At 41.4% G+C, this 14,546-nt stretch overlaps 1 protein-coding gene across 1 annotated transcript in view; it reads right to left on the bottom strand.

The window, feature by feature from the left end:
• Positions 1-384: 384 nt before the first annotated feature.
• The window catches only part of PAX9 (paired box 9), a 29,624-nt gene continuing 15,462 nt past the window's right edge, over positions 385-14,546 (bottom strand). Inside the window, exon 6 of the mRNA XM_009993939.1 lies at positions 385-639. Within this exon, the coding sequence (XP_009992241.1) occupies positions 385-639 (255 nt within the window). The remainder of the gene's footprint in view (positions 640-14,546) is intronic.

Here is a 14,546-nt window from a genome sequence, read left to right as displayed (position 1 = left end):
AAACACCTCCCATTTAGCCGCTTTTGCTGATTCGAGTCATAGCAGAATTTTCTGTGGTGATTTTTATTGATTTTTACAGAAGTGATAATAAAAATTGCACATTTAGGAAGTCTGTGATGATTAAGAATAAATATGTGTGGTTTGACCAGGAGTGGGACAAGGCTCCACAAGCCCTTTGAGGGATGTAAGGTCTTTAAGAGTGCAACACCACACTTCTCTCAGTTTCTGATGTTGTCTTCAGCTCTTTCAATCCCAAAAGCCTTACAGGAGACAAGTCACGAGGAGAAGTGCCGGGTATCGCCAGCACGAATGGAGCAGTCTGTGAGTCAGGCTCAGGAGACAACCAGCCAGCGGGGTCATGTTGGTCCTGGACCAGCTCCTGCATCAGAGAGCAGAGGCCGTGACTGAGTGGCTGCCCTCTCTGGACGTCTGCATGCCCTTGAATGCCAGTGAGGTGGGGATGTCACAGCTGTGAGGGGACAGTGGGGTGCCTCCAGCATGCTGCCAGCCATGGCTGGCCATGTAGCCGGATGAAGCAGCACTGTACGTCATGTAAGGTGACACTTGGGATGGTGTGGCGTAGGGAGGCATGGCTGGTGCTGACACGAAACTGCTGACAGCTGGGAGGCCATTGGGTGCCTGGAAGGAAAGGAAAAAAAAACATTTATAAGACAGTAAGACCCAGCGGATCTGTGATAAAAGAAGCTGCCCTCAGATGTTTTGTACAAGAACCAGGGCCAGTGGAGACACCCAGAGAGCCATCCATAATCACTTCCCTGTGTTGCAGAGGCACAGCGGCCCCCTTGTGTTTTGCTTTTAAGACCAGCTAGTCCACATCAGCCCTGCACACCTCTCCCAGGAGTCTGTCCTAGAGAGGAACCAACAGCAGGTGTTTACAGAACACATACAGAGAGCAGGGCAGGAATCACCAAGCCCCCCCAACACATCCACACTCCTTCCCACAAGCTGTGGATCAGGGACTCCCTACACACCTAATAATTACATTTGAGGGCTGTATCAGGAGGTATGTGTGATTGGTTTGTCCCACCTCTTTCACTGAGCACCTTCATCTTGGCAATGAGTCCCATGAGCTGGAGCAGGTGGGCTGTAACATTTACTCACCTTCTCGTAATTTCACATGGAGTGTTGGCCACCATTTGCTGAGACCTGGCAAGTTTAAGCTGGGTGTGCAGTGGCACGACCATACCAGTGGCAGGAGAGATGGAGCCAACCCAGCACTTCACAGCCCCCAACCCCAAAGAAGGGTGGGCTCAGCCCTGAGCTGCAGCAGGCAGGTGCAGGCACAGATCTCAACACAACACTCCCCAGAGCAGAGAGTTAACAAGCTGCGTGTGGGGTGGGAACATCTTAAACTCTTTTGTAACTGTTTGCTCAAAGCATGAGTCAGAACTATAGTAGCATTATTGATGATGATGTCTTTTAGAAATCTGTTTTCTAGCTACTTGGGATATAACCTTGCAAATATTCTTTGCTCACAGCTTCTCCTGGTTTCAATAGAGCTTCTGTGCACAAAACAATTGCAGGGCTGGGTTCTTCCTGCAAGCTATTTTCCTAGGTCCTTCCACAGGCTGAGGAGAAGGGTTTCTATTTAAATAGAGAAGGGAGAGTCCTTCAGTCTGCCATGGTAGGATTTCACAATTAATGACTCCTTACTTAAATAAAAAGTGTTTGGTGGTTTATTTCACACCCTGTAAAGGCTTCTTCAGCAGAACAGGTACAAAGCAAGACCATTTACCTTAAGTTTTGTTTTGTGTAGTGTTTATGTCCTAGGATTTGGGATAGTATTTTTTCCCAGAATCATTTCCTATCTGGGTATAAAACAACAGGTAATGATTCAGCAAATCATGTAGCATCTGCTATTTTTAATCAGCTGGTAGAGCTGGACCTAACCTGGATAATGTAGAGTTAAGAAATGAAACAGACTTTTGTTTCTGCTAAAACTTCACATGCTATTAAGATTTCATTTGTTCAATTCCTGTCTGGATTGCACCTGCCTAAATTTCCAGTATTTGCTTTCATAAAGGGCACTGGCCTGGTTTCAGGCTCATGAGTTTCCTAGCAATTTAACTCACAGTTCCACCGGCTGGACTATCCTCTCATTGCCACTTGGGAAACCAAGCAGCAATCCTGCTGGAGTCAATATAAATGTGTACAGCACTCTAAAACAGCAGGAGACAGTTTCAGGATCCTAGCCACAAACCTCCAATAGGCATATTAATTAGTACAAAACATACAGCTGCAGCAGCAATGTAATTGTCATTCCAAATCTATAAACACTTTGTTGAAGCTGAACTTGCCTTATTCTTTTGAAAATCCAAATATATGACCTGACCTTCAACTCCAATTACATGTCCCCTACTGTGTCTCAGAATTACACGTTAGCCTCAGTTTTGCAACAATGCTAATTAACACAAACCTTCAAATAATTGCACTGTAAATTAGTACACTTCTTAAATCACATGGAAAATTATTTCACTGAATTTACTGGAAAGTAAAAAGTGTGATAGGCCCTAAAAAGCTGCTGTTCTCCAAGCTCCCTGCCTCTTCCAGTATTTAAAGTTTTTTTTCAGAAGAATGTGAAAAAAGAAAAGAGCACCTCTCTGTTTTTTCCTGACAAACAGCAACAAAAAGCTTTCACAGAGGCAGCAGAGCCATTAGAGCCATTTTGTAACACTGGGACACCAAGAGTCACAACCCAAATGGATCCTCCAGAGACAACTATATAAACCCCTAAGTGGTTCTGGAAGGAGAAAAGAGCTGGGGCAAGTCCTGAAGAGTCTCATAGTCATTGAGAGAGCACAAACTTCCAACCTCTGAAGCTCCAAAGTTTTTTTGGACCCTGTGAGGCCAACCTGCTCCTCCAGGCTTGTCCAGTCCCAAGGAGGCTGGAACTCAGCAGTGGACTCAATGTTGTGCCTGGAAGCACCATTTTAAACGGAGCTCCTCACTGTAAGTGGTCATGTTCCATGGAACACTTGGCCGTGCTTTTGAAAGGATTCCTCCTAGGTTGTAGCAGAATCCCACGTGCCTCCTGCCTCCTGTGTTATCACTGCACCCTTCTGCTCTGTGGCTCTGGGAAAAGCCGGAGTCCTCATTTGCCACAGAGAAGAAGAGAAAATGCTTTCCATATGCTGTACAGACTGCCACGCTGTAGGATGCTCTCCAACTGTTGGCACTTCCACTTAGAGCTCTTTAGAAAAGGCAGATGCTCTAATGACACCTCATTTGAGGAAGAGTAACAGTGCAAATGCATCCTTGAAAGCTGTGCATAGTGCTGCATCATGCCAAGGCTTGATGCAATCACTTTGCATTTCTTTTCACACCACTATCACAGGCCAGAAGAACACGGGTAGTGCTGTTTATGAGAAAGGCAACTTTTGGTCCTCAAAAAATTACTTCTGCTATGTCCGAGTACAGCATCCAAGCACAAAAATCCTTGGAGCTGATGACTGTCTGTACATGTAAATAAAACAGACCAGGACCAATTCTTTGGCCCTGAGGGTCAGCAGTGCCACGCAATGCCCAGCCCCACAGCTCACCTCTCTTTTGGCAGAAACAGGGTATCCTCATCCACACAGCGTGTAGGGCAGGGTCCCTGGACTGTGCCCTGTGCAGCCCCATGCTGGGGCAGTGTCTGGCCATGTGCTACTGGGCACAGACTAGATATGTGCCAGACAATGTGCCAATGAGCCACCTCTTTTCTGGTTCACCGATGTCTGAGCTCAAGTGCTGGGCCTCCTGAAGCTCCTACAGGCAAGGCTGCCAGGGGCTTCTCAGCAACCAGAAACTGATCTCTTTGCATGATTTGAGGCAAACCTAAGCTTCTGAACAGACTGCATTAACTCAGGCATTTTTAATGAATGCCGGAGCCAATCACACATATGTTCCTCTATTTATAACTGTGTGGCATTTTTTAGAATGGTCTTATGACACAAAGTAAAATTAAGGTTTCTGAACTGTAATTATTGGAGAACCCATAGTCTGTTACTGAATTACATGGCAAGTGCTACTTGGGTTGCTATCAAAAAAACAAACAGAACTTTACTAAATATTCACTAGATTTTGTAAAACTTGAAAAAATACATATCCTGATTTCTAACAGACAAGAGCAACACTTTCATCCATCCCTCCTTTACTTACATTACGGCTGTGGTAACTGTTGTTTGTCTATTTTGAATATGAGAAAGATCTTGCCCTAACTATAGACGCAGTTGTATAGGGACCAGCAGTTGTGACCTGTCAGACACTGCCAATGCTGGAAGCTGTTGTCTCTGCCTCCCTGATTTAATTAATCCTTCTTATTTTAGTTCCAATGCTGCAAAGCTTTACAACTCAAAAACATGATGATGTGGACATCAGCAGGTGCCTTCAGCCAAGCAGGAGGCACTGAGATGGGTAAGGACTGGCCCAGCACAGACCATGGCTCAGCTTCAGGGGCAGTTCAAGCCATTCCCACAAAGCAGCCAGAGGCCTTCTCTGGTCCGAATGTAAAGCTGCAGGGATAGAGAAAACCTCATGTTATGTGATTTAAAACTACACTACGCAAAAAAGCCCCTGATTCTCATCTCCGGCTTTCATCAGTGAAGGACTTGACGCAATAATTTTAACCACAAGAGTTTTTACTTCTAAACAGCTTTAGATACAAAGTGTAGGTTATCAGAGGGGTTGAATCTTGTCTGTCAATCTGGCACTTTTTACAAACATGACATTCACTTAAAATAAATGGAGGGGATTAAGTTCCATGACCCATGTATACTGGATGAATTATTCATCCTGCAGTATTTCAATCAGAGGAAATGAGTACCAAAATCTAAACATTCATAATTAGGAGTACAAGAACCCCATGGTGTTTATGGATTTTTAAAACCCTTAGAACTTGTTTTAAGTGCAGAGCTTCTCGAAAGTGGTTTTTAAGGTTTATAATTATTTTTTTTATTTAAACCATTGCTTTTCAAGGGAAATCTAATTTTTTTTAGGCAAACAAACATACATGTCATTCTAACTGAAAAAGAACCTCTGTTGTTTAAGTGATAAGCGTTCCTGATTGAAAGCACTTACTGTCCGGCTTCTACAAAGACCAGAGGAAAACATTTGCTCTCAGTTGTTGCTTCTATCAGTGTTTTCAGACAACTGATGGAATGAGTATTTCCAAATCTCAGAGCTATACACATGACCTCCCACCAATTCACAAATTCAGTTAGACATGTTCTTGCAAAGATATCTGCAAAACAACAAGAGTAGGGTCAGGATCACAAGCTGGGTCTCGTGTCTCTCTGCTGAGTTACTGCTGATCTGCATCAGTGCCAGCAAAAGGAAGCTCCAGACCAGAATTCAAAGCCAAGGTGAACATAAACCAGAGGTAACCCACACACACAGCTTGATGGCTGTTAGGAGGGTTATGCTGGTATAATGCATCATACAGCTTCAGCCTCCTCTCTCCTGCATGGTGAGAAGACAGCGCACCAGCTTTCCAGACAAACTTCCCAATCAATCCATGTCAAAAAAACTACCTAACCTTTTTTTTTTTTTTTTTTTTCTGTCTTGGTCTTGTTAGTAGTAGCAAAACTAAGAACCTAGATTCCACTTTCAGAGGTTGTGGTATAAATCCACATTCTATATTGTAATTAATTTATATTCTTTTATTTTGTTTCATCCCCTTCTCTACATTTCCTTCTCTGCCTTTTTCTTGCTAGGTATGTGTTCTCTGTATTAAAATCAGACCATCTACTATGATCCCTTCCCATGTGGCTTCTAAGCATTTCAGAAAATGACCCAGAATCATGGCATGCAAAATCACAGACCTCCATTTATGTTACTTATCACTAATAGCAATAATGCAAATTATCTCATTTGGGGTTTACACAAATACCATGAGAACAGAGTTGATGCCACAGGTGGATGACACCTCAAGTTTTAGAGTCTAACTCTAAACTAATGTCCAAAAGAACATAAATAGTTCTTCTTAAAGTTATTATTTCAAATTATTTGAATCACTTCCCTGTTGTCATATAATTGTTACAATATTTTATTAAGTAGATAATTTATTCCATAGACTAAGAGTGTATGTTTTGCAGAAGGATTCTAAATGTCAATTTAAAAATATATGTCTGGAGGAACATAATAGGCTTCCAGCTCAAGTTACCTAATTCACCAGCCCTAATGAGCTTGGACAGTGACTCAGCTCAACTTCCCTGCTGGAATCAGCAGAAGTTCAGCCTGTGTCAAGACTTGGGAACACACCTCTGGTGAATAAGGTTGCTGTTTCATCAGTGTTTCTCAATCCTAACACTGACTTGGATGGAACAAATCCTTCCTGCCCTTGGATCAGCAAGCTCAGCATGTTGCCTTGATCCGCCAGCATGGAGCCTTTCCCCAAGAGCACATAAAGCAAATCTGCAAGGGTACCACAACAGTCTCACTGAAACCAGCAGCTTCCCAGCAAAATGGGGTGCTAGCAGGAGCTTTATCTTCCAGGACTCTACCATAGCTCCACAGAGAGACATCCTCTCACCGCTCATTTTTCAAAATTAAAAACTTAAAATAATTGCTGGAAAAGAAAATATTTTTTGAATGTTCTGAAAACACAAAGAAGCTACTGGATAAGTCATTTTTTTCACTGCAAGTGAAAAACATAACAGGGAGCAGAGCTGAATATCTAGTCCTTCATTCAGAAGAGCAAATTACTTAAAAAACCCAGAGGACATCTCATGTTCTTAGTGACGTGCACATAATAAGCCAAAAAGGTTATGGCAACAAGAGTAGGAGCAATCAAACACAAACTGCAAACATAAAAGATGCAAACATGCTAGATCTCCCTTTTTAATTGGAGGTTAAATATGATTTATAAATCAAACCAACATAAGGGTTCTCAAGAGAAGAGTAAACTAATTTTCCAAGTAAAACATCAGCAGCAGGCTTGTAATGGAAATCTCATATAGGGAAGTGGTATTACCTACAGATGTAAGTAACACACCTATGTTTCTTTTAAAGTTTTAAAATTAGTAACCTTAAATAACATTTTGGTAGAAATTGTAGCTAACTGAATTAGAGCTAAATCCTAAAACTGCTATTCAGTGGTACAGTATCAACTGGAAAAGTTACATGATCCTACAAACAGTCATTCAGATCAGCGTCCCATTAAAATTAACATGCCAAAACAAGTAAGTCGGAGTCACCCAAAGAAGGACTAAAAAAGTGAGTGCTGAGTAAACTTCTCCAGTTTATGACAACTTTTATTAAAAATCTTTTTAAGAAAAATGTAGCAAAAGTGCTCAGCTGTATGTGAATAACCTAGTTGGAGGTGACCCTGTACATCAGGGTTTGCTGTCTTTTAATAATGTTGGAAAATATCTAATGCAAAATTTTTTATAGAGACTTTATATTTCTATATTCTTAGTTGAATGAATTTATTTTACTGCACATATTTCCCCTTTGATCTGCTATTAATTCAACTGCAAGCAGAAGAGAATAAAACAGACTCTGAAAATGAGGATATTGTCATTAAATACTTTTTGTATCCAAGAAATCTCTAACAGAAGGAGAAACATTTTGCAGGTAGGATATTACTTTGAAACATACACCTCTTTTTCAAAAAAGACTGAACAGCAGTAGTACAGTGGAAATGAGAAGCTTTTAAAATAACACATGGTCAAGGGGTTTACAGTCAGTCTGTGGCTCAGCTGAGCTGTGCTGATTCCCAGAAGACTGAGCTTTGAAAAATTGAAAGAGACCTTTCAAGAATAGGGAATTACAGTATTTCTCTTTTACTATAAGTTGTTTGAAGCAGTGCTTGTATTCTAGTTGAAGTCACAATTAAAACTGAGCTATATGCATGCCTGAGTCTTCAAAATTCAAAATGTAATTAGTTACCCAATCCTATACAGTGTCTCTTACAAAGATTCCGTTTTCTTTGCAGTCACTTCTCCTGTTACCAAGTTTGATGCATTATAATGTACTGCAGGAGAAAATCCCACCACTTCCTTCTGTAATAATATTCATTCCTTTAATAATGAGCAGATCCCATTCCATGTGTTTAATGTGCTTTTTTATTAACTTGTTTCCTTTACTTATAGGCATCCCCAGCTGCACTGAATAACAAAGAAATCAGATCATATCAATTGACTGTTTTAACTGCGATATGTATCAAGATCATTCCTAATTATATTTTCTTATCAAATTTTAAATCTCGGTCGCTTCAGAGAAATAAAACCCCATTTTTTAAAATAGTAACTTGAAGTTACACACCATCACCAATCCTTTCCTAAAGAAGCCAGGGGCATTTTTAGGTTTTTTCCAAAACAAGCTAGAGCAGAAGCAAAAGAAAAGAAAAAAAAAAAAAAAAAGGAAAGAAAAAAAAATAAAGAAAAAAAAAACACCACAAAAAAACCCAACACACCTATTTCTTAGAGACTGAGGAATCCACTATAAAAACAACAGAGTAAAAAAAGAGGTAGGAGAAAAAGGCACAACGGACACAAGGCAGACTGAGGTTGTTGTAAAACCCAAGCGCACTCTGAGGGAAAAGATGAGAGCACTAGTTTCCAGTGCTTCTTCAGGAGAGGGATGGGTTTAGACAGTATTCACAGTGAAGTGAGAGCTACCACATACAGCACAGCAAGCACGCACTAATAAGTCCGGCTAAAATGTCTCCCAAATGTAGATTATTGTGCAAGGTATGTTCACTGAATGGCTGCTTTCAGCTCATACTCCAATTTAGGAAGGATGATATAAATGGAAGTTAATGCCTTTGCAGTGAAGGTGCTGGATCTTGGGATATATTGTATTATTTAACAAACCTCCCAACCAGACTACCTCAAAGTGGAGTAAAAACAAATTCTGTTTGCTGGGAGCACAAAGCTTGATTTTGATGACAAAAGACACAACTTGAGTCTGCCTTGAACAGATAAGCTGTGCTTATGAAGACAAAAGAAAAGCTCAAAGAAAAAATCACACCATCTAAGCAAACTCCCTTGAGTAAGAACTAACAACAGACTCCCATAGTTTTGGAACGGATTTGCACAATAGTTCCCCCTTGGCATTTTGGCAAAATCTGAAGTCAGGCAGGGGGACACATGGACATTAAATGAGCAAACACACTGAAAGGAATAAACATTTGTTTGCCCTCTTAGTATAATATATTTAACAATATGGTGTTACCTGAATGAAACCGAGATTGGAATGAGACTTATGGACACAGTGACACCAAAGGGATTTTTGATGGCTAGAAGCTAGGCAAATATGGGGTCAAACTGGTAAAGTCCCCACTTCGTCCTCTTCAGGGAGAGCTGAAACAGCAGTCCCCTTTGCCTAACAAATCTCTGATGCTACAGAGGCAATTACTGGGAAGCTGATAAGTAAAGGAGGATGAAATCACAGCCCATCGATTATTGAATGCCTATGATCCCTATGACTAGATATGTAGGTGATTCCTGAGAGCTCACCAATTGTCACAACAGACAAATTCAAACACAACATACAGTCTACCTATTCCCAGTCTACTGCAAATAGCAGCAGACTGAACTGATCAATTCCTATCTAATCCCCCTGCCCCTGGCACTCTGCTCCTCAACTGTGATAGGTATCTCCCACCACTGGCTTGTCAGCCCCTGGTGGGTTGGGGCCCTTTAAGCAGAGGGTGTTCAGAGTGCAGTCTGTGTGTCATTATACCATTCACTCACCTCTCTGACTTTCTTTATTAGTTTCATCCGGGTGGAGTGCCCTGAAGCCATGTGGGTTGGTGGGCAGGGCACTGTGTTTTGGCCGTGGAAGCAGGTGGCCAGTAAGAGGCAGGTCTCACAAATGGGGTTCGAATGGGGTGCCATCCAGATCACCTGGGAAGGAATCGGGTGCATGTAGTGGGATCAGCTCATGCCCCTCACCCACAACATGCAATGACATGGATGCCTAGACCTCGAGCAAGCTGTCTTAGTGACACTGTTTTAGTAACAGGCACTGGTCTGGAGATCCTAAAGAGAGTGACACGGAATCACAGTCTCCAAGCCAAGGTCTGAACTCCTGCACCAGACAGAAACTCTGCTGACAGTTCTGCTAAGTACTATGGCAAGAAAGCAAATAAGCACCTCACCTTCTCCCACCCCTGGGTGTGAGTGAGGAGCAGGAGGTCTGGGCCTTTATCACTTACGGATTTTGCACAGACCCATAGCAAGAAAACACTGCCTAACTCCTGAGTTAGAACAGAAGATGCCAAATAAGTAAAATGCTAATTGTTTTTTTCAACAAATAATCTGTGTTGCATAATTGGCCATGACATCTGAGTTCACATTTTCGTCTTGTTCCCAAAGAAGTTGCCATATGTTGTGGGTTCTAAGCACTGCAGATAAAAACAATTACAGATGCTTTGGCCACTGCATATATAGTTCATTGTTCACCTAATATCAAAGATCAGGAACTAAATATTTACATTGCCCACATTTTCTGTGCAAATAATTGTCCAGAATTGCACCCACAATTATTTGCAATCACTTGCCCTAAAATGGAGCCTTCCCTTGATGTGCTTACAGCACACAGAGCTCATGACCCCTAATCAGAATGCAACCAGAGGACAGGGAGTGCTACCCCAGCAAAGCCAAAAGCTCAAGCCAGTAACAGCTGCTGAAGTTCAGCTGAGACAGAGGTTGCTACTTTGGGGTCTGCCCAGCAAGCCAGAGGAAGACTTCACTCAAACCATGTTTACAAGCCCCTCTGAATTTGAAGGACTGTTTTCAGCGACTCTAGTAGATTTGGGATCAAGCCTCCAAATAGGATACCCTTTCCACAAGCAAGTTTGTGACCACCACTTGCTCTTAGACCCCCCCAGTTACAAGCTTTTTCCATGTTGATGAGTATCAGCTCCCTTTGGCAAAGAGTACATCTGCTTCCTGCAATGCAACAGAAAATAATTCTGAAAAAAAAAAAACAACCCTATTTCCAAAGCTATCTGCCTCTCAACAAACTGTATGGACATATGTCAAATATTCTGTGTTTTCATATATATTTTTCATATTTTCCAGTTTGCGTATCGTTAAGATTAGTCCATAAAATCACAAGCACCAGACGTCTGAATACTGCATTTAAAATATTATACATATTTATTAAATATTTTCATTGCAAATGCAGGGTACAAATGGGTTTGCATTTCAGTGGTTTCAGGGGGGTGTTCCTAATGCAACTGTTAAGGTAAGCTGTGTAAAGCATAAAATTCTCAGAATATTCACCCTTTGAATTAATAATAAAATTATCCTTAGAAGCCTTTCCCCCAACACCACACTGAATGTGCCTCTCTCTCTGTATGAAATATGTATGACTCAAAATTGTCAAGCTCTGAGAAAAATCTATTTTCCTTTTCAGTTTCTCTGATTCAGAAGTCGCTTTGTTTGCAAAGCTGTATGACAAATTTGTGAATATGATGCATCAGGTAAATACAGTGCAATTGCTTACGTATCAACAGGAACTTGGGACATTAGGTAATTAAAAAGGAACAGAAACTTGGCAAGGCATCTCTGTGATTTCCTGGGGAACATTTGGTACAGAATCACAGCCTGCCAGGCACAGCTTTCAGCTCCCCAAATTCAAACTGAACGTCAGAAAAAAAAGACCCCAAAGACATCAGGAAATTCATAATACTTAAAATGAAAAATGTTCTAAATCCAGAGGCTCCGTCTCATGTTGAATGAGTGTGACTGTGTATTGCTGAGGCAAAAAAATGAAGTTTTCCTGCCTCTTTTGTGGAGTCTTTTCCCAGGCCAAATTCTCATTGATGGGTCAGGCAAGGGGTAAAATGCAGCCGTTCAAGCCCATTGACGAGTTAAGCTTTGGCTGCCAGCTGACAAATCTGGGAGGTCAATAAAGACTTTAACCTGGAAAAAGCCTACAAGATCCTGTGTGTTAAAACCAATGTGCATCGTTTAAAAGGAGAGATGGAATAAATATCTGTTAAAAGAACAGAACACCGTGTTCTTTGGGCAAAAATTTTCTAGTCTTTCTCATAGAGATGGAGTTTCCAGGGGATTTCTTGAGAACTAAAATATTATTGTGTCCCTCACTCGCCTAGTAGCTATGGAGGTATTTGCCAGATGTGGACAGGTGAACCTGTCTTAAATGTTGCCAATGCTTAAAATGTGCAGCTGATATTTTTTGGAAACAGAAGAATTCCCTATTGCTCACACAGAATCCTTTACTAATGTGCTCTAAAGCACATTCCCTCTGTTCCTGTTGTCTAATTAGAATGCCTAAGTGGAACACAAGTGCTTGATGCCCTGCTGCTCTACTCCTCTTGTAGGCACTGCTGGCTCTGGTAATACAGACATAAAACTGGAACATTACAGAACAGTCATTGCGCTTCTCTGGAGGAAATCTGCTGTAAAACCCAACTTTTGTAATAAGCTTTGCACAAAGGAGATGAGGACAATAGCATTTAACCCTGAAGTTCAGAAACAGAGTCCATTTCAGCATAGTACTTCTGGCACATAAATTATGACTGTGGTTTCCCCATTTTCCACCATTCCAAATACCTCTTTGCTGGAGCCATACAAATGAACCAGTGTTCTCTCCTGTCCCCTGCTCATCTATTTATACCCAAAGCAGTACACATTACAAGAGACTATATAAAGATCTAAGAACATCAGAGCCTTTTGTTGAGACTTTACTGTCACAGACCATCACTCCAGACTCACTGCACTATAGCAAACAGACAGACAGTACATCAGTGCTACCTCAGCAAGAATTTGGTTCACAAGTACCACTGTGCACCTGACTGGAACAAATATTTTGGCAAAAAGAATGTTGTAAAAACTGCAAAAAAAATCGCATTTTCACATCCTTATTTGACATTAATTTTCTCTGAATACATTCTGAATTTGCAAGCAGTCAGCTTGCAACAGACAAAGCAATGAATGTACACGCGAACAGAATATCCGGTAAGCAAGTCTGAATACTACATTAATAGACTGGTCCATACGTTTGAGCATTCTATTTTGCCCATATTATTTATGTAGAAGGAGCAGGGGGGAATCTTCTCTGTATCTTCTTTTAGTGAGTAGGGTTCTGAAAATGACCTTTTGGATAAATGCTTTTTGGCTTTTCTGCTCTTTTAAACTCTCTGGACAATGTGTTGTGATAAATGCATTCCATTTTATTAATAGCAATTTGCTCCATTTTAAAATAGCAAATATGTTAAAATTACATTTGTCGGGTGATCTTGCATGTTGAACAAAAGTTTAAGGTATGACTGGAATTGACAGTAGAACAGTGATGATGTTATGAAGATGAAAGCATAAATATTGAAAGGGTGAAATAAAGATAAAAGATAGTTTGCAACACCAGCACTGAAAATAATCTGATGTACATAACATTGCTCCTCAACGCATCTGTTGAGGTAAATGAGATTCCAACAGAGGCAATGGTTTACAGCCTAAGAGCTAGATCTTCTGAATATTTCAGCAGAATCAAGTGCAGAAGGCCCAGCCTGGAATCTATGACAACACAGCCACAGTACAGCCGTTCTTAACAGAATAATGACAAGCTTTTTCACAATTTTCAGTAAGACTGCTAACGCTGTATTTGTTTCACGTTTAAAGAAAATTGTGGAAGGAAGTATTAACTCTAGATCTACTCTAACTGTTTCTTAAACCTTACAGTCATGGCCATACTATACGGCACATTATTTGTAATATGAAATTAACAGAAAAATAAAGGGATAGTAGAAAAATATAACACGAAACTTATAGGATAGCATTGAGGGCAGTATACTGTTTGTAAGGTAATATATGGAATAAAGTAATCGTTCACTTTGGGGACCTACGATGCTTCCCACTCTGCCTCATTCCCCTCTTTTCAAGCATTCCCAAGTTCACACTCCACAGCTTGAATTGGGAAGGGTCTGATTCAGCTACTCTCGGCACCAAATACAAGCTACAAAAGTCTCCTCGACGTGGGATCCAAAACCAGACATAGAACTCGAAAAAATATGTCCCAAACCTCAGTATTTGAATGGAAACACGCTGAACAGAGATCGTGGGTTTTCCGCTGCTTCGTTAGCAGTGTAACAAACGGAGGGCGGGAAGTCAATGTATCTGAGCAGCCCCTGATACGTTTTGAAATGCCTCCATCGCATGAAAAAAAAAAGTTTTTAAAACCTGCACTTTCCCAACCAGCAACAGTTGTGCCTTTTATAGCTTTTCTCCTGGCATGGGATTCCATTAACAAGTACAAAAATTTAGACCGAGATTTATTAAGTAATAGCTATATTGTGTTGCAATTAAACGTAGGAAATTCGTCGTCTACTTAAGCGTTTAAAAATGCTTAACGTAGGAAGCAATTACACCTAATTTTCAAATTATTCCCCTGCCTACAGAGCACGCTGCGGACAGGGTACAACGCGGCGCTAAGGGCGGCGGGACATGCCCGCTCACACCGCCTTGCCCGGACCGGGGCGAGGGCTCCGGTCCTGGCCGAGCCGAGGCAGAGCCCCGGTGGGCGGCTCGGTGGGATCCGGTCGGCGGGGGGGGAGCGCGCAGGGGCAGGGGGGC

This window comes from Chaetura pelagica, unplaced genomic scaffold (genome assembly GCF_000747805.2).
Source record: "Chaetura pelagica isolate M959 unplaced genomic scaffold, ChaPel_1.0 scaffold11, whole genome shotgun sequence".
Lineage (NCBI taxonomy): Eukaryota > Metazoa > Chordata > Aves > Apodiformes > Apodidae > Chaetura > Chaetura pelagica.
Note: the sequence above shows the minus strand (reverse complement) of the source record. Positions and strands in the feature narration are given on the sequence as shown.